Genomic DNA, 26331 nt, shown 5'->3' on the forward strand with positions numbered 1-26331 from the left:
CCTTGCAATCACACACGCCTCAATTATTGCTCTGGTCATATTACAACCGAGTCCCGCGTCATTTATGCATGCATTGTCGAGAACACGGCTGAATTCCGGTAACACAAAAAAACATAATGGCAGGATAAAATATGTAGATCTCTGAAATCATAAGAAAATGAGGGTGCGTGAGCCTGCGGTCAATGTCGCTATCAGAAAACGAAATTCGGTTCCCTGAATAATCGCCATAAACTGTGGCTTGCATGTTTTGATCTCACTGTGGACACGCGCAACGTAATGTTGTGTGTAGTTCTGATCTTATGTCGGCCCATATATATATATATATATATATATATATATATATATATATATATATATATATATATACATATGAGCAGCGCTGTATATATAAGCAGCGCTGTGTTTGCCGGCTTCTTTGCCTCTTTGTCTACGGATTGGCCTTGTCTCGCTGCCCAGTCTAGCCGTGAATTGAGGAGTTGACGGTTAATTTACTATACGCTAAGGAGGATGACGGCGAAGCGTGCCCACTCACGAGATATCCATTACGTCACTCGACATTTTCATTCTATCGTGTTGTTACTTCTTATCACTTGTTTTTTTCCCAGCAATGTTCGTGGATTTTAGTGCCTCATTTACATCTACCCTATTTAACTGTGCCCTAATTCACTTCTTCCTAATTAACACCAAAGGCCGCGCGTTCACCTCCGACAATGTCGTACGCACGAGTGCCCTAATTAACCCTATGTTAATTAACTGTGCCTTAATTCACTTCGGCTTAGTTAACCCCAACAGTTCGGCTATCATCCCTCACAATGTCAATTGAAATCCAACTTGGAGGTATTACTGGTTCACCCATACCTCCATGTTGGGTCATGGATTCGAGTACCTCAATCAACTTCGCCTTAATTAGCCCCAACTCTCGACCTTCGATATGTCAATGGGAATGCAACTTGTAGAAATCGCTAGTTCGCCCAAATCTCCAAGTGGGTTCAACTCCCACCAAGGATCGTGGGTTCAACGGCCTAATTAACTTATATTAATTTCCTGTGTCCTAAATCAGTTCGACTTAACTCCAAAGGTAGTTGGTTCACATTGAGCCATTCAAAGCACCCGCCCCACACCGCCTCCAACCAACAGCTCTCCTCGTGTAATCAGCGTTACTAGGTCACATGACTCAGCTGTGTTCCTACTTGTCCGTTCCGTCACATTCATGCGAACCAGTTGCTCCGCTGAAGACATACCTCCTTAAATCACCTTAAGCTGTTTAGACCTTGATAATACTATCACGTAGAAAGCTCTTGTGGCGCAAAACATCGAGCACAGGTAACAGGATCTTCGTACCCCAGAACGCATCCCCTGTGTTACTGAATTTCGTAATGATTTCTTCGTACGTGCGTGACAGAAATCTGAAAATCTTGGATGGTCTGCAGTGGAAATTCAACCCTCAGAGATGTTTACGTGTGCTGACGCAGACACCTCTCAAATGCAGCGTGAGAAATCTTGCGGAATTATTTTTGACTATAAAAACGCAATGTGCCAGTATTCAGATAACATCATTCTGATGAAACCGGCATTTCCAATGTCTTCGTAATACACAGTATTCGTGATTCTTCCTGGTGCGAAGCAATTTGTCCGGGTCGAATGTTTCCGGCTTTTCGGATGAAGATTTGACAATATTTAAATTCTGGGGTTTCATGTCTCACAACAACGGCACGATTATGAAGGACGCCGTGGAAGGGGATCCGGAATTTTTTTATTATATGCATGTATTTATCGTGCACCCGATGCATGATACACGGGGGTATTTTCTTTCTTTTTTGTCATTTTGCCCCCACCGATTGGTGACCATCGCGGCCGAAATTATATCCCGCTTTCATGGGCTTAAGAAGTCCAACGCGAAATAAACTGCGCCACAATGGCGGGTCTGATTTATCAGCTAAGTAGCCTCAAACGCCTATTAGTTCAATCGTATTCGGGATTGAGAGATAGACTGAACAGAATCACCTTTTTGTAAATCCCAAGATCGCGTTCCATAGGAAGATGTAGCTTTGAATATAGCAACAGCGGTTGAACAAGATGAACCTTAGTCTTGAAGGAACGTTTCCTAGAAGAAATTTGCATCATCTGACGACTCTAATCCGAGCCGCCTTTGTTTGCGCAACTGGTGCTTTCAAGTGAACAATACTTCGTTTACGAGAGATAAGGGAATGCGTCTTTGCCAGGGTCCCAGCGACGGCAAGTGCTCCCGAAGAAAAACGTCACCTCCGGGCTGAGGTCTCCCTTGGCCATTCACTATTATTGACAAGGTTGTTATAAAAATTACAAAAAGAAACTCACCGATTACGTCTAAATTTAATTTTCTGCTCTGCTTGCGTTTAGAGTGACGCCGAAGGCGGAAGAAGTTCCGACGAAAAGAAATAAACGCCGACGGAAGGGGGCGCATTCATTAAAACGCCACCGTCTGACACATTCGACGCTAACAAGTTTCGGAAGCTAATTCGCGCAACAGTGATCGTAGTTATATTCTCGCATGTATTCTCCTAATCTTCGTTGCTATCCAGTCAGGTACGCTCTTGGCGTCTAAACGATTCATAGCATCGTGGGAAGGAACTTGCCGAAACAGAGTTGGGCAACTACACAAAAAAGTTACGCGATGAACATGCGTTCTGCAGTGCCTAGTGCAGCACGGGCGGATCGAAGCTTGTAAAATAAGGTATCCGGCTTTCCCGGGTATCTCTGCAGCGACAGACTCCAAAAGCTCTGGCTGCATGTGTTGACCGGAAGTTGCGTACTCACAATGCGAGGTTCTGCGCAGTGTTCTCCAGGATCGACCATGCATTTTTGTCATTGTAGAAGTAGGAGCCAACGCCCACGAAGACTTTGTTGAGTTCTCTGTTTGAGCCCAGCAGCCTCCGCATTACCTGTCAATAATAGCAAGGTCGGAATACCCGTTTCTTTATTTCAGGCACAATATTGCCAAGCAGAAGAAAGAACAGTAGCAAGAATTTTCAAGATAGTCACAAATACATGTAACTATAGTCTACTTTCTCTGCCTGATCGAACTACTTGGTTTTTTTTTTAAGGTGACTGACTGGGCATGTTGGTAGGGCATGAATGCAGCTTTTTGCGCAAAAGACGAGAACAATGAAGAGGCTGAGGCACACGAGCTCACTCGTTTGCCTCGGCCTTTTCTTTGTTTTCGTCGTGTGCTCAAAAAAGCTGCAGACTTGCTTTTCGTTTTTCTTAGCACAAGTCGAGATAATAGTCGACCTTTAAAATTTCATTTAGCAACGCACTGGTAACAGACATGACAATTTTTCGTCTCTTTAGCTCAGTTTACAATCGTGTTCGCACATAAAGCAGCGGGGAGGAGAGGAGGGGGCAGACGTGATGTTTCGCATTTCAATATGGCACTTGCTTCCCAGTTTGCACAATATAGGCTAAGTTCCAAATATGTGGCCTAGTTGCCGTATTTGCAATGTATTAGATGCGTGAGTTTTCCGGCGCTTTACGATTATGCGTTCGGTTTACGAGCGGCACGAAATTCAGCCCACTTCCTTGTCATGACTACACTTTACACCAAGTTCAAGACCCTTACGGCAACTCAGTGTTTTAAGGTAAATGCGTAGGGATGAATTTATAGCCTTTGAGTAAAATTGGTTCTTATTCAAGCCTTCCAGGATATTATACGGCCGTTTCCCGGAATGTTTTTCGGCGTCCAAAAATAGCTTTGACTGACTAGTTCACATACGGCCAAAGTGAAGGAAGGGAAGAGGGGGGGGGGGGCAGGGATCTTTTAGAGCATCTGAGAAAATTTCGTAAAATGCTAGCAGCCTATTTAGGGACTTTGAAAACAATTACTGAAGCCTTTTTTGTTTGTTTTGGGTATTTTCATGCTTTATAGAGGTTCCCAGTACGTTTTTCCGGTGTCCTCGGTGCAGTAAAGAAAACATCTTACATTTGCTTAACATTAGGAGAAACTCATGATCAGTGCCAAGGCGAAGTTGGAAGTGTGCGGATGTACTAAAGCCTTAGCAGTAAATTGCGTACGCCAGTGATCATAAGCTTCATAACTGTGTTTTACGAACTGCACCCAACTTCGCTCACTGCCCTGGGAGTGGGATGACCAACTTTAGCGAAAATGGTGATGACACTATACCGAGCAAGTACTACAAGTCAGATGAGTATGGGTCGAATAATGGCTTCGTAATATGTTACCTAAGAAAGTGCCCGAAAACCATATTGTATGAGGGCAACGCTTCAAAGAGGCGAGTGATATGCGGGCTACGTTTCAAAGTACGTCGTTGAATTTGAAGCAACGGAAATTTCAGATGCACCTTCTCGATAGGAACGGCTTTAATGAAGATTGGGTTGTCAATATTTCAAGACTGCGAACAAGTATCATCTGTCTTCTTTGTTGACTGACAGCTCCTGCTCAACCGTCTTTCCCACTGAGCCTATCCGACAAAAGACACAGCCAGGCAGTAAAGCCAAACCTGGCAGGAAAGCTCCCTTTGGAACTTGCCTGCTAGCTTTATTTACTCGAAGTGACGATCACCGAAACGACGTGCCAATCCGTTACCTTGAGTGTATCAGTCGCGGTCACGGTTGCGAGCTTTTCGAGATGTGCGGAATCTGCGATGATGTTCAGGATGCCGTAGTGGTTGACCCGGTGGTGCTGCTTCAACGCGTCCAGGTCGTCCATAACTTCCACGTTCTGAAACATGTCCTTTTCGAGGTACCTACAAAGGAATGGAACGCGCATCTCTACAAGTGTTGCCTGGGGAGTGTCCAGCTATGGAAATTTAATTTAGTGTAAGTACCCCAAAGAAAAACACGGAATTCGAACGCCGAACCTTCTACTTCTACAAGTTGTCACGTGGTGTAACGACGTACCATTCAGCATTGGAATAACCTACCAAATGACATATGTTGACATTTTTGACCCTGTATGCTTCAAGGTACGCTTATGTATATCATTTCCATAATTCATCACAGCTAAACCTTACTGCGCACCTAACTAAACACTTTTAGCGAAGTTGTATAGTTTTGTTTGTTTTGTTGGTTTTGTTTGTTAGTTTAGTTGTTAGTTGTTCTTTTATCTTCACCAGCCATTCGTATAATTTCTTGGTACTCCCTTTTTGCTACTTCGCACAGTCGTTTTGTTTCATTTATCGCGTTATTTATATTGTTGGATATTTGTTATTTCATGCATGTTTGCTTGCTAACAATGCATAATTTCATTGTACTCCTTTCTTTTTGCTAATTCCCTGTGTCCTCCGCTGAAGCAATACTCCTTCTGGAGCCTGTGAGCTAACTGAATAAATAAATAAATAAATAAATAAATAAATAAATAAATAAATAAATAAAAACAAATAATAAATAAATAAATAAATAAATAAATAAATAAATAAATAAATAAATAAATAAATAAATAAATAAACAATTTGTGGGGCTTGAGGTCGCTCTGGCGTCTCGTTGGCGCCGCAGATGTGTTTGCACGCTGCATTGCGCGATAAAGGGCGAAAACGTGTGTGCCGCCCCTCCTCCCAGTGTCCACTGTAAAAGCAATACAAGCCCCGTGCGTGGCTTCGTGTTCTCTCTCTCTCTCTCATTCTCTCTGTATACTCACTATACTGATTGTGCGGAGGCGTCAAACAATGTGAAAGAAATGTTTGCGTGTGCTTTGTCACGGTACCGAGTCGACCAAATCGATACAAGTAAGTTTACCTCGCGTATAAGCATTTCCGAGCAAAAACAAAAAAAAAAGATTAGGTGGAATATAGTCACTTCTTTGCCGAAGTGAAAGTTCTAATCATGGCCGAGTGCACTCTGTTTTGAGTAAGTTGTTTCTCAATTATTAAGTGTTGTTCATCTTTTTTTTTCTTTTATGAGCTAGTGCACTAAGGAAAGGCCGTAGCCGCTACAAAGTCGCAATGGAATTCTGCAAAAAAAAAAAGAAAACAATGATGTAAACCACCAGGCTGAAACCACTGTTAGAATGCCTATAACACTCACCATTGATGTTCTAACAATAAATATAAACTTCTCACTTCCCCTAACTTTTCTCGCTCACTGCATGGCGAGCGTCTCGACCTTGCCAACCTTGAGGGATCATTGACCAGTTTGCTGCGCTACGTTCACGGGATGCCTGCGTTTGGAGGGCGCTGTTTTTGCAGGCCTCTCCGATTCAACCACGTGACCACCGCAATGATGCACTCCGATACCACGTCACTCATATCCTAACTGGTCACCCCGACTGTCCCGGCTTTCCGCTCAAGATCAAGTCTGGTCAGCCAAGTCAAAATCAGTCAACATTAATTTATTTCAACATCCATAATGAAAGGTACAGCGATGCTCGGACTTGTAAGCGATAAACCACAAAAGGCGTGACAGTGGCCTGCACTCTGTTTAAAACATACAGGCCACAGGATGCAGCAAGTGGCAGCATCCACTTAGTCTTCTCACAAATGAAATCTCTGTAGACAATGCCTTAAACGCAGTAATTCCATGATAAGAAAGTGAGAAAAAGCTCATTTAAACTTGCAAATTGTCGGATAAATAAGTCTATATGTTTAACGCCTACATTTTAGCGGCTCATGAGAACGGATTTATGAGTCAAAAGTGGGTAGCAACCTGAAGTAATCAAAAATTGGTTATTGTGGGAGCCATATGGGACATTTACGATTATTCAAACTGCTTGCTTGCACATCTGTGAATGTCTTAAGCTTGCAATGATAGCTGTACACCATATGAGGTTACATTATGATAAAGCAGAAAAGAAGAACGAGTTATCGACTAGAAGCTTTATGTGCGACGGGAGAAGAAACCACAGCCTCGATAAAGCTTCAACTGTCCGTGATAATTTAGACAAAACCTCTTCAACGTGTTCTTTCTAATACTTGAATTCATGCAATTAAACTCCAAGCCTCTTAATGACAACTACAACATCAATGCTAGAACAGCTCAGAGTAAGTTTATGTCAACAGTCGTAGTTTCGTTTTTGGCACGAAATATTACAGCTTCTATTTTCGCAATATTTATGCCCAGCGAACTGCACTTATATGCATGTTCAAGTACATCGTCAGCTCGATTTCAGCGCAGTCAGTGCCGGCGGTTGAGAATCTGAAAAATGTAACCAGTATTGTCAGCATATACGATAAATCTTTTATGTCTGTCAATATTTACTAGTTGGTTTAGGCATACGTTAAAGAGCGAAGGTCCGCGGATGCTATCCTACGGCATTCGATATTTATTTATTTTATTAAACTGAAATTAAAAGTTTTTTCAGGTGCATTTGTTGTGTGCGGTATCGTAGATAGCTGCTTAAAAGATTCTGAAAATTTCCTGAAAGCCATAATCCGAAAGTTTATTAATTGTGCTTTGATTGGTCGAATAGAAAGCTTTCGGGCAATCAATAAACACTCCAAGCACCTAATGGCCACTTTCAAGGGAGTCTGGAATAAAGCTTTATGCACAAAATGCGCACTCTCAGTAGAACGTCTTTGCGTGTGTGAGTGTGCGCGTGTGTGTGTGGGTGGAACGAAATTTGAATGATGCCAGAAGGTTGTGCTATGTCAAAGAAGAGGTCACTCGCATGTGTAATAATCTTTCTGTACCTTTCAGCAAGACAGGGAGAATCGATAATGGCTGTGTTCGTACAAGTCATTGCTATCACCACCTTTGGAGAAAAGAGACACTATGACAGCTTCTTGACGTTCAGGAAAATTTCCAGGTAATTATATTAGGTTGGCAAAATTATTTACCACGTGGAGCAATGATGTTACTAACGTGTTAGAGTGGCTCTGTTTGTAAGTTGCCACTGTTTCCGGATTTGAGTGGTCTCCGTATTTCAGATCGCAGCTCTTAGGCGCCCGTTCCTACGTTGAACTTAGGCGTGCCTCGGCGTCGTACCTCGGCGTAACTGAGCAAACGAGCACAGCGAATGATGAAAGAGTGAAAGCGGAGCGCAGCGCCGGGTGAAAGACGGCGAGAGCGAAGAGAACGCGAGGAGGAAAGTGGAGGAGGAGGGTGCAGCTGAAGCATGAGGAGGAAGGCGAAGTAAGGCACATTGAATCACATCCAGATGGCGCTCACGTCCGCGCATGCGCACCAGCGGTGGCATCGGCCGTGCGGGGGAAACAAAACAAGCGATCAGAAACCGAGCCTTAACGCATAGCGTTCGCTGCGAGCGTCTCCAGGTAAATATTAAGGTTACATAAGCTGCAGTTGTCGGGAAGTGGCAACTGTGGGGGGCCGGTCTTTTATAGTCCCGCGCGTCGCGGCTCTGCCACTGGGTGCGCTGTTCGGTGCGATGCTCCAATATATCGCGAATTGAAAACACGTGTAGAGCTGCGCGCAAATTTCGCACTAGGCAGCATCGTAATGGTCGGTGAATGTTCTTTTTGTTTGTTTCAGCGTACGCATGCCACCACTTGTTGCTAATATTCGCTCCAGTATGTGTTTGTCCTTAAGCAACCAGCTCGCGCCTCAAATAGCAAGGCACAGCCCTACGTCGTAACGTGCAAATTTTCCATTCCAATTCATTTCTTCGTATTCTTCTAAATATCCATGCTCGCTTTTGTCGCCATTCTTTGCAGCCATTTCACTGTCTCTGTTTCCACCACTTTCTTTTTGATGACTCCAGGTTGTGTGCTTACATTTTCACTGAGCGTGTACTTGGTACTTGGTAGCGCTCGTCCTGTCTGTTCCTTTCTGTGTCCGTGTTCACTTCGCGCTACTAGCCAAGATCATGTTACCGTACCTTCTCGCCCAACTGTCTATCCTTTTGTACTTGGTTCCCAGCTTTCTTGACTTCTTCCTCCATTCTTTGTCCACGCTTTTCGTGTAAAACTGCTTGTGAACATAAGCGGCCCATTTATTTTCATCCATGGGCCTGAGTCTTTCTTTAAAACTAATCTTGCTTGGCGCTTCTACGAGTTCATAACACGCCCGACCCATTTCAACCTGCACTGCATCATCTGTGGTTTTACCGCTTGCTCCGAAAGCCAACCGACCAACCGATCTTTGGTTAATTTTCAACCCCGACGTGATACTATTTTAAACACCAAGTGCCAGTTGCGAACGTTAGAGCTGGTACCATTATTCATTTCGAGATTCCACTCACCACCTTATATTTATTGTGGCCTCAAAATGCCCTATGTTTCATAAGTGCTGCGTTCCGCTTCCCATCAATATTCAGATTATCCTGGTGGGTGACTGAGTAAGAAGAGTTTCGTTCGTTAATGTATGCGCCGAGGTAGCTGTATCGCTTAACTATGGGTATGACTCGCTGTTGAATTGACACCCTGCAATTACTCGTTTCTTGAATAAAGATCATGATTCCCGATTTCTCTGTGCTGAATTTAAGACGCAGATTTGTCGCTGAGTTGCCACAGCTATTCGCAAGTGTCGGTAAATCTTATATTGTCCGGTATGTCATCCGTAAACATAAGTCCGGGGACGTTCCGTTGCACCGATTGTCCATAGCATATGCAGAATAAATCAAAACCTAAGTCGCCGTTTTCCAATCGTATTTCTATGCCCTGTACATAAAGCGTGAATAGCAGTAGAGGCACAGGTCACCCTTGCTCCAGCCTTTGTTGAATGCGCATCACTTGATTACATTTTCGGCCTGTCCATACATTTGTACTCGGTTTTGTCGATATACCTCCCTGAGCAGCATCCACGAAATCGTCATCTACGTCTTTGTTTCTGAGAATATCTCATAACAATTCCCTGTGTGCGCTGTAGTAGGCTGCCTTAATGTTGGCACGCGCATTGATTTGTCCGTTTTCCAGTACTGCATTTCATCCACTAACAACTTAATGTTATCGCCTGTCAACTACTGATAGCAAGAACTACTTAATGTTATCTGTCCTCTACCGCCTGCCTGATCGCTACCGCCCACCCGACCGCTCGCTCGATAAGTTGCGCTCTATTAAGTTGTCCGTCCGTCCGTCCGTCCGTCCGTCCGCCCGCCCGCCCGCCTTGTCCGTCGGTCCGTCCGTCCGTCCATCCATCCATCCGTCCGTCCGTCCGTCCGTCCGTCGGTCGGACGGTCGGTCCGTCGGACGGTCGGTCCGTCGGTCGGTCGATCCGTCGGTCGATCCGTCGGTCGGTCGGTCGGTCGGTCCGTCGGTCGGTCCGTCGGTCCGTCGGTCCGTCGGTCGGTCGGTCGGTCGGTCGGTCGGTCGGTCGGTCGGTCGGTCGGTCGGTCGGTCGGTCGGTCCGTCCGTCCGTCCGTCCGTCCGTCCGTCTGTCTGTCTGTCTGTCTGTCTGTCTGTCTGTCTGTCTGTCTGTCTGTCTGTCTGTCTGTCTGTCTGTCTGTCTGTCTGTCTGTCTGTCTGTCTGTCTGTCTGTCTGTCTGTCTGTCTGTCTGTCTGTCTGTCTGTCTGTCTGTCTGTCTGTCTGTCTGTCTGTCTGTCTGTCTGTCTGTCTGTCTGTCTGTCTGTCTGTCTGTCCACCCCGGTTTCGGACAGAGTACAGCCCAGAAAAATTTGTAGAGGGAACTCTGGAGGTAATGTCAACGGGAACCACAATCATGGTGGTTCAGCAAAAATGTAAAGTGTGCGTAGTACCTGTATTTGCCTAAACTTCGACCTTCTGGCGCCACCTGGCTTTGCGACTCTACTAATTGATCACTTTCAACAAACGCTTGCTTTATAAATTCTATAATTGGTGGCGTCTAAATCTTGGCGACCGTGACGTGTACACTGTACCCGTTGCAGCTAGCGGTTCGTTTACGATGGTTATTGATAATGACGGTTTCCTCTGCTACACTTCCAACTAGTCATTTCAGTAGGATACTAATGGTCCAAGCTTTGCGTGTGTCAGCGACTCACCGGCTGTCGAAGGACAAACCGCACGAGGTGTCAACGTAAGTGCTGCAGGCGTTCCTGAATGCCTGGTAGCTGATGTCGTTGACGGACCCAATCACAGCTCTGTCGAACACGCGCACGTGCGTGTATATGATGATGTCGCATGAATTTTCCGGCGGGAAGATCTTGGAAATCGCCGTCTGCGTCCCAACCGAGCACAGCAGAGGAGGGGGTGGCGTAGTCGTCGTTCTTGGAGTTGATGGAGTTGTTGGAGTTGTTGGAGTTGTTGGAGTTGTTGGAATTGTTGGCGTTGGTGTCGTCGGCCGAGGTTCTGCGAGGCGCGAGTGATTTGCGTTGGCGTGAGAAGAAAGAAGCATTTTGGAACCGCTAAATTATCGAATAGAATCAATAATAAGCTTTCGACACATTACGGATTATAATATCGATTGGAATACCGATTATTTTTCCGATTCTCAAAGTAAGAAATTAAGACAAATGTGGCGACCGCAAAAAAAGAAGAAAACATGCTTTCTATATAAAAACTCGGAAGCGCGCTACATCAAAGAATGCTGAATGGGACGAACAAACTAAGACTTGGCCGAACCAGAACTGAACTGGCTGCTCGCTGCTAGAGACAGAATAGTGTATGCTTCGCTTGGTTGAATATTTAAGGCCTCTTCGCCTATATCTTATTAGCAACTAGTGTGATTGCAACAACTCACTGCGCTCTACATGCAATTCTGGGCTTGTCACATCCGCTTTGAACGCGTCACATCCGCCTTGAGCTCCGCAAGGGGTGCGTGTTTTCTGTTAAGTGTCAGTCTGAATTCTGTTGAGGAAGTAATCGATGTGTTCGCTTATCTTTACAATGCTTCCGCGTGCTCTGTCGGGCCAACTATAGGGTTTTCCGCTAGATAACTTGTGGATATCCGTCCCGAGGAGATAAACAACTTGCTATTATTTCTTGAGCAACCCAAAGCATTGCTTTACATGTCATTATTTAATATAAATATTTTCTCATGTAAAACAACCAATCGAATATTTATACCACTGTCCCCTTGAACATCTGCTTAATCCAATATTTTCTATATTGCACACTTTCTAATTATAGAGCTAACTGCATAGTCAAAGTTGCTTGGATGTCTCAAGGGGCAGTGGACAATGCTGAATTGATCACATTCTTGTAGTGCCCACTGGCATTTTCTAAGGCTTGGCAGACGCTACCTGAAATGCCCTGTACTGCCAGCCTCTACCAAACTAGCTCGTCAAATTGCAATATACAGAGTGCGTGAAAAGTTAGCGGAATGAGAAAGATAACAGTAGCGCTACGGTTCTTTTCTTTCTTTAAGTACCACGTAACTGTTGAAACCGTTCTACGAAAGCTAGCAATCAACCTCTTCAACAAACACCGAATTCCCGATCATCACAAGATAGTCTGAATGGCTCACTTGGTCTCCGAGTCGCCTTTTTAACGGATCGTGGTGTCGGCGCCTCAGGAACAACCTATGGAGAGGTTAACGGTAACATTTATTCTCCTCCGTACGGATGCCTTAAAAGTGCTTTATAAATATGGATTCCAACAACCCTCACGAATTCGACCAAAGAACACCGAAAATCAAGGAACTATGTCCCTTTTTTTCTCTTATTTTTTAAGTGAAGCTTTGCTCGCGAACTCTGCCTGAATGTCCTGACCGTGACTGCTGGGTGCTGCTGCTGCTGCTGCTGTCTTACCAATAGATCACAGCTTTAAATGAAAGAATGAATGACGTGCCCGACGGTGGCATCGAGCGTCGGTCGCCCAGCGCAGCAGCCCCAACTTCGAACCGCGAGACAACACCAGCTTTTTGAGATAATTACCAACTAGAGCTCTTTGAGATAATGGCCGCGTCTGTGACATTGCGCAGCCCGACTTTACGATAACACTTGCGCGCGAGCCAGTCTCCTTTACGCCAATGACGCGGAAGTGAAAGGGGTAAATTTGGAGCGTTTAATTGCCCTATTCCGGAAAGCTTTGCTTCACATAGATACCGAAGTGTGCGTTCGATGTGCATAATTCTTTTTCTAATATGCAGGTAGTTTTTTTTAGTGGCGGGAAAGAGGGAGGGTGGTGGGGGAGGACGCGTGTCTGTGGTGTGCTTAAGTAGCGCGATTATTAGACGTGCGGCCCCATAAGGAGGCCGATTCAATTGGGTGCAACATAGAAGTCATTTGCGGTCGTTCAGTTTACGCAATTACTATACTATTTTAAGATTACAATTACTAATGTACCTGTACTACAAGGGTATGAGATTGATATTTCAAAAGCTACCATGGGTCCTCTCGAAACCCTGCTTTCGCTGATCTCGTAGCCAGAAGTGGAAAGCTATGAGTCGTGCAGGTGCCAATATAAAGTCGCGACCTCTGTTAAGGGTGTTGCCAGTAGTCTCCATGAAGAGGGAGTTTATATGAGGCCGTGATGACACATTGCGGTCTGTCACCAACACGCCATCCTGGGCGTGTTGGTGGGCGCACATAATTTTGTTTCCAGGTGCTTCGACATCCTCTGCTGAGGCATTTGTCGACGTGTTTCTCTTGTTGACGTCATTCTAGAACTGCTTCATACATTTGTTTAGATTTGCAGTCTCATCTACATACAGAGCTTTGCAATCTGGGCATGGTATTTTTCACACTACACCAGCCGTAGGGTATCACTAATCGTTCGAACTACTGGCCACAACCTTGAAATAATGGACTGCTTTCCTCACGCCATCTATGCGAAGTCACTTCTTCACATATTAAAGATTACAGAAACTGTTTCAGTGATAGCCATTTCGTTCTTGTGCTGTGTAAAGAGGGTTCCCATACGGGAACAGAGATTCCGATATCGTCGTTTGTTGTTCGGTTGCTGGATTTTTATTTGCTATACTATAATCTCAGCTAGCCAAAGGGTTCTCCGTCACACCATTTACTACATAAAACGACGTACATGTCAGCTAATGCCCGGCCTAATTATACATTTTAAGTAATCTACAATGGGTGTTAAGAACGTTTTCAGAAGATTGGTGTAGAAATAGCCTTCGCAAGAACCTAAACAAGCCCTTTGCGTGGCCTATCAACATCTGATATTCTAAATGCCTTAAAGTAGTTTGCAAAAGAAGGTGGTCTATCAGTAGACTTAAAAGGTTTATGATGATCTGAAAAGACGTTTCGCGCGTTCGAGTGAGTCGAAGTTAAGAGTTCCAGCCAACAAACTGGTGTTTTGGCTCAGCTTTATTTCGATAGGCTTCCGTCTGTCTTAGCCAGCTGAACGACTGACTTCTCCAAGATATGCCTTCCTATCGCTTTAAACGCTTCGCCATTTGAGCAAAACCGCCAGCTCTTTTTAAAGGCTACTGGCAGTTGACGTTTGAAGGGAATTTACTTTGAGGCTATATCAAAGCTAAACTCACCAACGACACGTTGGTTGCTCCACCTACGCTGGTCCCACCTCCGTTGGTCCCACCTCCGTTGGTCCCACCTCCAGATGGTCCACCTCCAGATGGTCCACCTCCAGATGGTCCACCTCCAGATCGACCTGGCGCACCTTCTTCTTCCTCCATCTCACTGTCTAAAAAATGCGAAATGATCACGTTTGTATAACTTACGCTCCAGATTTCTAATGACTAACACAAGCATCTTTTGATTGCAGCCTGTGAAATCCGTACCCATCGCTAGATAGAGACGGCGATTAGAACTGCTTATTTCCGCACCGTCGCAAATTAATGAGTGAGATAAACGTCTCAAAAGTGAGACTTTCGTGTTTCATTTTTTCTCAGCTTGAAAAGAAAAATTGTAGAAGAAAAGAAAGGTGTAGGATTCGTGGTGTAACCACTTTAACTGTTGAATGGTTGTTCACTTGGCACTCCATTCTGACACAGCATTGTCCGGGGCAGCGCCACCCTTCAAGTAATGTGTTTAATCGGCTTTGTAACTCTCGACGGCCCTTACTGAGGGAACGCCTCGCAACTAGAAGCTCTCGGCGTCTACTCGAATGCACTGGATTGGAGGCGTGCTGTTCTATATACCTACTACTCTTCGTAAACCATTCGAAGCGTCGTGGCCTTTTGGCGCGAGGAGTGGCACTATGTGGTGGGAAGCGTACATTCAAGCGCTTGCATGAGAGCTCCGTACTCTGTGGCATCCAAGAAATTTGAGTCGAGGCGCACCGGTAATACGCATGCAACAACAACGTTCTATCAAGGAATACGTACCACCTATTTATATTGCGAACAACCCGTGTGCCCGATATGTCCTACCTACATCCGTATGTGGCTATGGACGTATGCGATCATATAATCATATAGCTATGAAAACTGATGTGTGCTTGACTCTTCATTGTCGCTACAACGGGAACACATGAATATAAAACTATGGATCGGCGCACATGGTATTTCTTTACTGGGTAGTCCTGCGTGCGAAAAAAACGCTTGGAAATGAAACATTAGTAATGCGCTTATTCATTCGCAGCTTAGACACAAATTTACTCGCAACTGACAAATGCTAAAATGTTACGATTAGGAACTCGGTCCCTCCTGTTCTTAATTCGCTGGTGTGAAAGATTTACTCTGTGCTTTCTTTTACTCTTTAGATGTCCTAACTTAGGTGTACTTGACACAGCGTTGGGTCCGCAAATGTGAGCGCCTCAAGAACGCTTCCTGCAAGACCAGCGGAAGAGCCTTCTCGGCTCATAATAATGACGCCAAACCGAACCTTCACAGTGCTCCCTTACGGAGGCTGGTTTGGTTACGATGAAGCATGACGGATTTAGGCGAGAAACCTGAAAAGTCCCCGAAAAATGCCTCATCATTCGCGGCTTCAGGCTTCGCGAATGTTATCTTGAAAGCACTGCCAGCTCACATCTTCCTGTTCTTTCTTAAGAACTTCAAGACACACAAGATTACCAGGTCACGCAACTTAAGAGACAATACTAAATTCGCGTGAGCTACTGTTTATCCTCACGAGCTTTGCCATGAAAACATAAACACGATCAGCAGCACAGAGGATTATGGGGAGGCAAGCACAATGATTTTGGTCGTGGCACCAAAAGCATTCACCGATATCTGCTTCAACAGGAAGCTCAGTGTGGCATTGCAGAGGTCTATCCCGAATCTAAAAAGGTGAAGCTAGTTACAGCGATGAACAGCGCACACGGCTGTCATCCTCAGACACCTCTTTCAGACAAAGCCTCCCAAGCAGACGTGCCTTATACCCCGGAGCTTGGTGCGGTATGGTTCGTAAGCACAGTTGCCGGAATCGCCGTTCGTTTGAACCACACTGCGTGTCTTGTTTTAGACCACGCACTACGAAGTGTGTGCGCCACCGATGCTCTCGCGTCTTGTCTTTCATTGTTTGGCGTTGCTCCAGTTTTTCAGCTTGACTGCACAGTAGATATCAAAGGACTCCCTTGCATCACCGGCTAGATAACCAACTGAAGGCGCCACCTTAGGGCCGTGAGCCTTGCCGAGTTTGTTTGGTGGAAAGCGCATGCAGTGGGACAAAACTATCCGGAGCGATGGCGCCTAGAGTAAAGAAGCCGGAACAAGCCGGAACACAGCGCTAGTGCTCTGAGCAAAATAGTGTTTGCGGTTGTGTGGCAGAAGAACAACAACATTGGGAATCAACGCAAACACTACGCTGCACTTCCAGCGAAACCACACGGGAGGCCACCTGAATTGCCGTACCAAGCACGCGACGACCCCCACAACTTTTCGCCGGCCTCCAGGTGCATCTTAATCCGCAGGAGAGTGCTACTCGCTTAACTTGGTTGCCAGGTTGCTACCTTTCACGTGCGGTTTTTCAGCCTGCAACTAAATTTAATTGGGCGAGCAGTTGTGCATGTCGCCTTCATATAAACGTGGTCGTCGCGGCTAGGAACCGAATAGGTACGCTATTTCGAACTCGCAGCACGACGCCGGGCGGAAAGTGACGTTGTAGTGGCGGTATGCTCGATGAATATGGCATTGCTTCTATAACAACAAGGACACGGGTTCAGTCATTGCCAGCAGCGGCTGCATTTCGCCGAATGGCACACCGGTGAACTTGGTGCGGAATGATGGGCGTTAAAAAACACGGACGCCGATTCGTGTCTCTGAAATTTACGAGCGCAAACACATACGCAATTACTCTCGCGAAAACCCAAACGCTGGTGGCGTTTGTGTCGTTTCTCCTTGCTAATTCTGTTCGTGTTTTTCAGGCTTGCATTTCCGTACCATATATCCCTACAATCTTGCCCAGTCTTTCGTCGATGTAACCGAATACAGTGGTTTGTTGAGATTACAGCGCACATTAAATGGAGAATGTGGCTCTGAGAAGCAACTGTCGTATTTCTTTACGCATGTTGATGAAAATTGGCAAACATGCCCAGAATGTCTCTCTGATGCTTCGATACAAGTTTGAGATTGATAGCTTCAGCACATTTTATTCACCCCAATTTTCGGTTCTTTGTATGTTCTGGAGGCCCTGAAAGGTCTAAATACTACAATGGAAGTATCGTTGTATATTGATTGCATAGCTGAACCTGTACTAACGGTTGTGGCATTCTTGCTTTTGCAGCACAATGTCTGGATTGCTTTGTTTTTACGTTACCTTTGCATAATGCAGAGTTTTAGGGTCACCGAAGAGCCACATTATAAATTTAGAAGTCAAGCTGATAAAGCGAAAATGTCATGACCTGCAATGTCCCGATCTCAGGCGCCGATGTGCGAAATGCTTAGCCGCGGGTCCGAGGAGTGGGTGGGCAGTGTGCTTGGTCACAAATTCCGAAGAACCGATGCTCAAAAGGCTTAGCTGCGTGTCCGAGGATTCAGCGCGCAATGCTTGGTGGCGAAGTCCGCATCGCCGATCGATCGGACTGCTTATCCGCTGGCCTGAGACGTCCACAAACGGAGGGACCGGCCACGCTTATGCGACGGCCTCTCCGGCGTAGCGCCCCTATTTAGACTCGTCAAGATTACGGAAACGGTCGAGAGTTCGCCATGTGCAAATAACAGAGCTGACGACGTCCCTGCGAAGTGAGCCTTAGACCAATGGCGAAGCGCGCTGGAAACACGTGAGGGGCATTGCAGATGAATTTCGAACGACCTTCAATCATTTGCTTTTTGTTCGCTTGTTCCGGTGGCAAGTATAGATAGCTGAAGTAAAACTCTTCCTTGGGCTAGTTGGTTCATGCTTGAAAGTGTAAAGAGCAAGGCGCAATAGACCAGGACAGAAAAAGAAAACAAAGCAGGTTCCGGTCCTGTCCTTTGTTTTTTTTCTACTGTACTTCTCTATTGCGCCTTACTCTTTACACATTCATAGATATCTGAAGCGCACATTTAAAGCAGGTGATACGAGTTCCGCGGATACTGTTCCACAATATCAAGGAATTTCCGTGAAATATTTCAGCCCCTTGGCTGATGCAACAAATCTTTAGAGTACCTGCGTGATTTTTCGTGAAGTGATTTCGCATTCAAATAGAAATACATTAACGGAAACTTAATATGCAATTTTCAAGCATTCGTATCATTTTATCATTTCTCGCGATACGAAAGTCACGCCCAGCTTTGATAAAGAATGCTAGTCAAAATCAAGTGGCAGAGTTCTGCCATAACGGTGTCCATTATCTTAACTGTGGCTTTTAAGGAAGTGAACTCCTTTTAGAGACGCTGAAAAGAAAAGGGGTGGGGGTCTCAGTACACGTTGGAGGAACGACAGCAACCAGCCGGATTTCCCTCCCGTTTCCTTTTTTTTCGTCATGTGTAAACATACCAGAAAACACTATACTGCAGTGAATATAGACACCCTCCTAAGCGTCTTCCTCTACATACTAAGTACATGTGGCATGTGAAATCTCACCTCCTAAGGACAGAAGTACGACCATAATGATGATTATCAATAACCCGAGAAGCGTCAAAAAACCGCACACCCCGGCCCAGTTGCTGCTGTGCGACCTGAAATTGGTGAAACACAAGTGTAGTACACACGACGAAAAGGGTACCATTTTGCATTGATGACTTTGTCTTTTTGTGCGTTCTTTTTTGCCCGATGCCTCGCTTGCCCAGTTATAGCTGGGATCGGCCGCTAAGCGTAGCAGATAAATTACTAGAATCAATAGAAAGTAACTCTTTATTGGCGATTTGTGATAGCACAAAGCAAACGAGAATCACGTCCTGTGGAGCGCTGTTCACGCAAGAAAGCCACATCAGTCAGCGGAAAAATCAAAGATGTCAGAAGTTCATCACATGGCCCGTGTTTGCAGTCAAACTCTCGCTTTCAATCCCCATTGAAATGAAAGAACACAATCGGTGAGCCTCATTACCATCCTGCCACGGCTTCGCACAAGAAAACAGATGAAACGAGCCTTTCAATGGCAGTTGATCTCAATGGTCTACGAAAGCGAAAGTGTGACTGCTGTATTAGACTAGTCAATGCGATACGTTTTTGTATGTGATGGAGCCAATCAGCTATATGTTAAGATTTGAATTGTCTGCAGTGAATGCCAAGATGACCTTGCAACGGCATTCATTGTAGAGGATGCTATTGTGACCTTGAATTTGAAAACTGCGTCATCATTTCCAAACACCGAGAACAGCTTACACGTGAAATCATCGAGGCTGGCAAGATACAGCGGCTGGGCGACCTTTGCATCAGCATGCCCTCGATTGCCCTCACAAAAAACGAAATCAAGTCTCTGGCTGAGATGCAATAGGGGACTTAATGCAAAAGTTTTTTTTTCATTACCTTTGCTGATGTATATAGCTCTGGCGATTTCGCAAGTAATAATCAGTTGAAGTCGCCGCCTGTATTTTGTTCTTCTTCAGTCATCGTGCCTTGCGCTGTGCTAACATGTCAATATTTAATCACCAACTCGTCCAAGCTTCCACCTTATCTTATCATCTTCTAATATAAGCCGTATGCCCATATAATAATATTATAATAATATTGACACACATACTCTTTTGACGCGTAGAAGTGCGCTCAAATTTCGCATTAGAGGCTATCCTTATTCCCTGTGATATCATTTTCTGCTTAACTATAGTACGATACTCACAACAAATATTTAGGAAAGTTACTGCAGCCGAAACGCTTCAATTTCGGAAACGAAGATAGTCAGTGCCAAAGGCGTGTGATCTTAGCGGGAATCAATATGCTATATGTACTAGTTCCTAAAAATGTCCTCTCAAATACTTCGATCGAAATGCGATGTCGTTCCATGTATTAAGTTCTCATAGAAACTGCCTTCGGTAATGAGGGACAACTGGCGGGATAATAATCTACTGTTTAATACATGTTATGGAGAAATATCTCTTGATGCTGCTAGCTTCAATACTTCTGCAGATTAAATGTGGCAGGGAACACAAACTGCGCGCTTTGGCCAATTGGGATACAATACCCGATGCAATATAAAGTGTTCACTTACCGGTCACCTCCTGTAAAGGAATATGAAACGTAATGTGAAAGATGTCATGCAGGGTCGTCAAGGTGGTCTAGCAATAACTGTTCAAATTGCGGATAACTTTTGACCATGCCAGAAATCATTTTAACCGCGAACGCCAGTTTCTGTAGCGCCGTACTAGCGTGGGGGGATGGATGGATGGATGGATGGATGGATGGATGGATGGATGGATGGATGGATGGATGGATGGATGGATGGATGGATGGATGGATGGATGGACGGACGGACGGACGGACGGACGGACGGACGGACGGACGGACGGACGGACGGACGGACGGACGGACGGATGGATGGATGGATGGATGGATGGATGGACGGACGGACGGACGGACGGACGGACGGACGGACGGACGGACGGACGGACGGACGGACGGACGGACGGACGGACGGACGGACGGACGGACGGATGGATGGATGGATGGATGGATGGATGGATGCTAGGAGCATCTCCTTCAGAACGGGGCAGTAGGTTGCGCCACCAATCTTATTATTATATTTCCCGATGTGCTACCTATGTCATAAAAGAAAGAAAGGAAAAGTAAGAAAACGAATAATTCCCGTAACGAAACTTTGTTTTTGTACGCCTCCGTTGTTTGCCGTGTCCCTACTTTTCTTCGACCAATCTTCCAAACACGTCTTACTATTCTCTGTTACAGATATGTTTACTTTTCCCCTGCTCTCGCTGAGCCCATGGGCTTCAAGGCGGCCAGAGGCGCCTAAATCGATAGTGGGCATATGTCTTGACATTCTGATAAAACATGCTTCATTGTTTCCCTCACTTTACCGCAAAAAGGAGCCCGCGTGAGGCCAGCGCCAACAGCATTCCGCCACTCAATCAGCCACACAATCCCCGCGGCTCGTCGTGAGTTCACGTGCGCCGATGTGTTCCCAGCCGGTTATGTCAGCGGGATAATTGAGAAGAGAATGGTTCGGCATTGGACGAAGCGAGCAGAGCCCGACTGACGGCTACGGGCAAATCGCAGATGACCCGAAAGGAGCGAATGCAAGCACTACGAGCCCGGTACGTCACACTCCGTCAAAAGGTTTTCCCAGAATGTCGACGACGAGAGCTCCAAGAGGGAAACCAACGCCCCAAGTTGCAAAAAAGAACAAGTAAGTCGCACTATGTAAAGCGTAGCCTTGACAGCAGTTGCTTAATTGCGTTCGCTTTATTCACTGACGTCTGACGTCTAATAGCGTATGTCGTATAAATTGACTGCCTTAAGTATCAGGCAATGAACTGCACTAGAGATGTTCCACTTTTTGAGTTCGTTAGTTATTTTTACGCTCGTGACTGATTTGCAAAGTCTAGACCGTCGAAAACATTTAGGGAAGCCAAAAAAAGCAGATCTTCCCGACGGTCTGTAGCACGATATTTAACCAGGCCAACACAAATTTCGATGACATTCGAATACTACCCGACAATAAAAAGTGCGTATCGCTCACATTTGATTGTGGGAAGGCAATGTTCAGAAACGCTTGAAGCACGGGTTTGGCATTGGGCTAAGCCTTCATAGTATATTAGGTCGGCCATATTGTTCGGCAGATGTATCTCCTTAGATTAGTCCTAGATTAGTCCTTTAACTTCTCATTGCGCAGAAAAAAAAAACTTTCCGAAAGAAGTCTCCACGCACCCAGTTGGCATCTATAGGCCGTTTCTGTTAAACCCTGTATTTGGAGCAGTTCCCAAGGGCCCAATACATCCAACCAAACAAAGAATTGCTTTTCCGAAATCACTTGGTGATTGCGTAGGCATCTGTAGCAAACATAAAAATATAGTTCTTTCATGGCCTTATAGTTATTGCACTGGTGCTTTCCCATCGCGAAGGCGCCACCATATACAAAAATCAGGGCTTGCAAACAATCTGCATATAATTAGCCCGTACACACTTTCTGTAAAATCACAAAACAGGTAAAAGGAAAGAGCAATATACGCCAAGTGCGCCGACTCTTTAAGCGAGCTTCGTTTAAGGGTTCGCAATATCCTTTCTGAGCGGGACTTAGGCCACCCACTACAGGACACGAAGCACGCTCACCCACATATAGGCTAAAGCAGATTGGCGCTTCAACTTACGTAAAGTGGACACGTGACTCCTCTGAGCCCCGGGGGAACCTGGGCGCAAGCAGCAAAAAAAAAGACAAGAAACTTGGTTAACCGGGTAATGCCTTTTTTTTTTCGTCGAAGTTACACTCACGCCGCCTCACCCTGACGTTAACGGAAGATCCATCCGAGGAATGAATTTGTCCGCGCATCAAAATGGAGTAACAGGGTCTCTCTATAAGTTGAACGGTTGCTTTCCTGACAGTGTGCACCTATTTCACGCTGTTTTCGTTACGGTAAAGACGATTATTCACTCGGAAGTTCCAACTCCCCCTAAGAACGGCACTGGTAATGGGCCACTGTCAGTGACGGGCTTCAATAATAAGTCAGGTGTGAGCTATCACCACAGCACTTGCAAGCTTGCAAGGGGCGAAGCGCTACTACGCGTGCGTTTGGTTGGCATCCCTTGACCGTTCGCAAGTCAGCATGGTATCGAAAACTACCATGCTCTTGCTTGTCTGATATTGCTAGAGGGTTTGTAAGTCAGCATGCTACCTATATTACTACCAAGCGCTGGCGTGTCTGCTATGAATATTGACTGTTCGCAAGTCATCATGGTACCCAAGTACTACCAAGCGCTTGCGTGTCTCGTATCAAAACAATGTTGGTTTATAGCCGCGTCACAGCCTAGCAAATCGACGTGGTGCCCAGCACTATGCCATGCTATTTCGTGCCCTATATTACACATCATTCCTACGTAGAAGTGCTCTCCGCAATGTGTTGTTTCTGCCGAAGAACACTCTTCGCATTCCATAGACCACTACAGCTTCACGTCTTCCTCATGCACAGAGGCAATAAAAAGCGGGCCAATTGTTTGCCAGGCTTTTAGAAGAGGTTATTCGCTTACTGGCACTACGAATTCGTCTAACCACCACGATATTCTTTTAACAGGCTGCATGCAGAACGACTTACTTAGATTCACGTTACGTGAGTACGCGTGAGTACAGAAGTATCAGGCGGTAGTTTGCGTGAGTACAGAAGTATGAGGTGTGCTTTACACTCGACCACAACAGTTCAAGCAGGAAGTGTCCATTGTCCTTTTTGAAAAGGTTCAGCCAGCAACGACATCCCCCTTGGACCCTTACCTTCTTTCTGGGCTTCAACAATGGGTGCCACTTCGTTCTCGGGGTTGTAGGGCTGGTACCAGCCGTATGCGTAGCGATTCTCGGGATCTGGGTCCTCCTGGTGTTGCTGCTGCTGCTTCTGGTCGTCATTACCTGAACACGCAAAGAAGCAGCCACAAAGTAAAAGCGTCAGTAACTTGCAGCGCTGGTTTCGAAGCTGCAAGAGGAAAGCTGCAGCTTTCCTATGCTGAGAAAGATGTCGGGGGTTCGGTCGTAGACCCGAGTGCCCGAATATTGACCCGATCTTGGACGCAAAAATAAACGCTTTTGCACCGTGCTTCGGTCGGACAATATAGACAGCTGTGTGGCGCATGATGTCACAGACACAGCTGCTTATTGTGCTTGTTCGCCCACATGCCGCCAATGACGAGGTCAGGGCAATTCATTTATACAACCCCAAGGTATCAAAAGGAGTGCAAAGGCCCACCTCATCCCACTTACCTATAAGCCAACCAGCTACGGCTCCTTTCAAATAGCAGCGTTTTGCTCTGGGACGTGAAACCTAATCGATTTTCCTCGTTCCTTTTTTCCTTCCAATCAATAAATACAGCCTTATTTGATAATGTCCCAGGCACTTCGCTATTCTCGCTCTTTCATCTGTTCATTGTTCACTTTCGACGAATGAACTCTCCGAAGGGTAGTACCACGATTGATCCACAGGCTGGCGCAGCATTGCCCATGCCGATAAGTCAACTGCATCTTAGGTCTGCAGGAAAGCGAATGTTTATTCGAGCTGCATTTTACCATAAATAACTTGCCGCGTTTCGGCGGAGACCTATTCATATAAACGGAATCGCAGTATTGTGAGTAGAAGAAAAGACCACATTTCTCGCGATACACGTGCCGGAGGAAGCCAAGTAATTAGCTTCGAGTGTTGGGCAGTCATGTTTTCAATTTTTGGCACGGGTTTCCACAGTGGGACTGAAGGTGTTGGGTACTCAAAGCATAACCACATAGTAGGTACACCCCTGCTGTTACCACGTTTGCAGGTGTTAATCCTCGAAAGCTGCCACGAAATACATCAGTGTTTAACACAGTCGAGTCCTGCACAGCGAAAGCAAGGATTTCTGAGAATGTACTTAGCGCATTGTCGGCGTTCTTCGGCGCATGTCCGCTGTGGGATATCTGAGAAGTGGTGACAGTCTCAAGTTACGCCTACTAAGTAAAAGTACCTCGAACATTGGCTAGCCACCATGGGCGATTGTAACATGTTCCCTAGAGTATTTGATTGTTGAGCAAATACTACGTAGAGATAAATTGGGCTAGCCTGTGGTTGGCGTTGATGAACGCGAACCACGACGGATGCGTAACGTCAACCATGCAGTTTCTTCTGGCTCTTCGGACCGCCGTCATAGCGGTCCCTTCAGCTTCGGTGTCTTTGTTGCAGCTTTTTTTAGAAATGATGGGAGTAGAAGCTGTAAATAAAGATTATAATTGCTAACTTGATAGCTGAAGAGTACACTTTAAGGCTGGTTTGCGCGAGCTATAAAAAAATAAGGTTCACAGCTTGTCTTGCTTTAAATTGTACGTCGTGGGCGTCGACATATTGATTACACAGGGCCAGAAAGAGACGTTGGGTAAGTGAATCTCTTGAAGATCTATGATTGTCGTGAAGACAAGAGACGCCCCAAAGGCTGTACACCATTTTTAAGAGTCCTACGTTCCGAGAGGCGGTACTCGGTGATCCCGTGGGGCCCGCATAGCTAACGTGACAGAACGAGAACCGGCGCACCCAACGCAACATGGCCGATGGCCTCTCGCACAAAGGTCGAGCTGCATCGTGCCGCGTGAAACTGTGGCACGAAATTTCCAACACTGAATGAATGAGGTGCTGAGGCATCTGACCAGCTGCCACGTGAGAAGAAGAAATGCTCCGCACTCACCTTGTGCGTCAGCCATGTCTACTTCAAGGCGGAGTCAGGCAGAGGAGAAGCTCGAACCTCGTCGGGACTGGTGGTTGAGGGGCCGAGAGACGCGAGCGTCGAAGCCGTTGTAGTGAATCTCGTGGCACGAGGTTACGATGATGATGAAGAAGCCTCAAGCAATGGCACAAACCCACTATGGGAATGAATGAAACCATGTTTATTCCACATTAACATGCGTCGAAGACGCTGCGTTGGAAAGAGTAGGGGTGTTGTTGGAAAAGGGGAAGGGTAAGGCTGCCTCCATTTTATTAATGAGCGTCCTGGAGGCAGCTAAGTGGGGGCGGCATGACGCTTGTGGCTGTCGCGGAGCCGATCGCCGACGGGTGGTGCTGCAGGGTCCTGAAGGAACAGCAGCAGGGCTCGCCAGAACTCGATGGCATGGTCTGGAGACGTGGTATCTGGGCAAGCCCAAGTCCGGAGAGAAGTAGGCCAGGGTCCCCGCTGTATGGTGGCCAGGGCACGAAGCCTTGGTGGGATGTAGAGGGGGCACTCCCAATAAAGGTGGTTTAGATCAGCACGTGCCCACATGGAACAGAACCCACTTACTGGTGGTGGTGTACCACCCTTGTGGAAACGGTTCAACAAGTGAGGAGTAAGGAGGGTGCTTGTCTGGATTCTCCGAAGCAAGACTGACTCTCGCCGTGTGAATACCTTCGGTAGAAGTGATGGTATAGAGAGTGGATTGCCCACTGCTGCGAGGTAGGCGGCAAGTCGTTGTTTGGTCGCATGCTTGTCTGCCATTGGGTCTGCTACCTCAGGTGTGGTAGCTAGGAGAGGATAAGGATTATCGGAGGCTCTGGCTAGCGCGGTAGAAAGATGAGCGCGTGCCAGTCTATGAGCCTTCTCGTTTCCGGGGATACCGCAGTGCGCAGGGACCCAGTGAATGGTAACATCGTGACCGCATTCGCGG

At 46.1% G+C, this 26331-nt stretch overlaps 1 protein-coding gene across 1 annotated transcript in view; it reads right to left on the reverse strand.

Moving 5' to 3' along the window:
* Positions 1-25511, reverse strand: part of LOC135912637 (uncharacterized) — a 37210-nt gene extending 11699 nt beyond the window's left edge. The window contains exons 1-10 of the mRNA XM_070521278.1: positions 25380-25511; positions 23458-23589; positions 22346-22384; positions 20236-20245; positions 18672-18766; positions 14249-14406; positions 12269-12323; positions 10845-11151; positions 4583-4742; positions 2797-2921 (exon numbers count right to left, since the gene is read on the reverse strand). Coding sequence (XP_070377379.1) covers positions 2797-2921; positions 4583-4742; positions 10845-11151; positions 12269-12323; positions 14249-14406; positions 18672-18766; positions 20236-20245; positions 22346-22384; positions 23458-23589; positions 25380-25395 — 1097 coding nt within the window. The 5' untranslated portion in view covers positions 25396-25511. The remainder of the gene's footprint in view (positions 1-2796; positions 2922-4582; positions 4743-10844; positions 11152-12268; positions 12324-14248; positions 14407-18671; positions 18767-20235; positions 20246-22345; positions 22385-23457; positions 23590-25379) is intronic.
* Between the last annotated feature and the right edge of the window lie 820 nt (positions 25512-26331).

Source organism: Dermacentor albipictus, chromosome 7 (assembly GCF_038994185.2).
Source record: "Dermacentor albipictus isolate Rhodes 1998 colony chromosome 7, USDA_Dalb.pri_finalv2, whole genome shotgun sequence".
NCBI lineage: Eukaryota > Metazoa > Arthropoda > Arachnida > Ixodida > Ixodidae > Dermacentor > Dermacentor albipictus.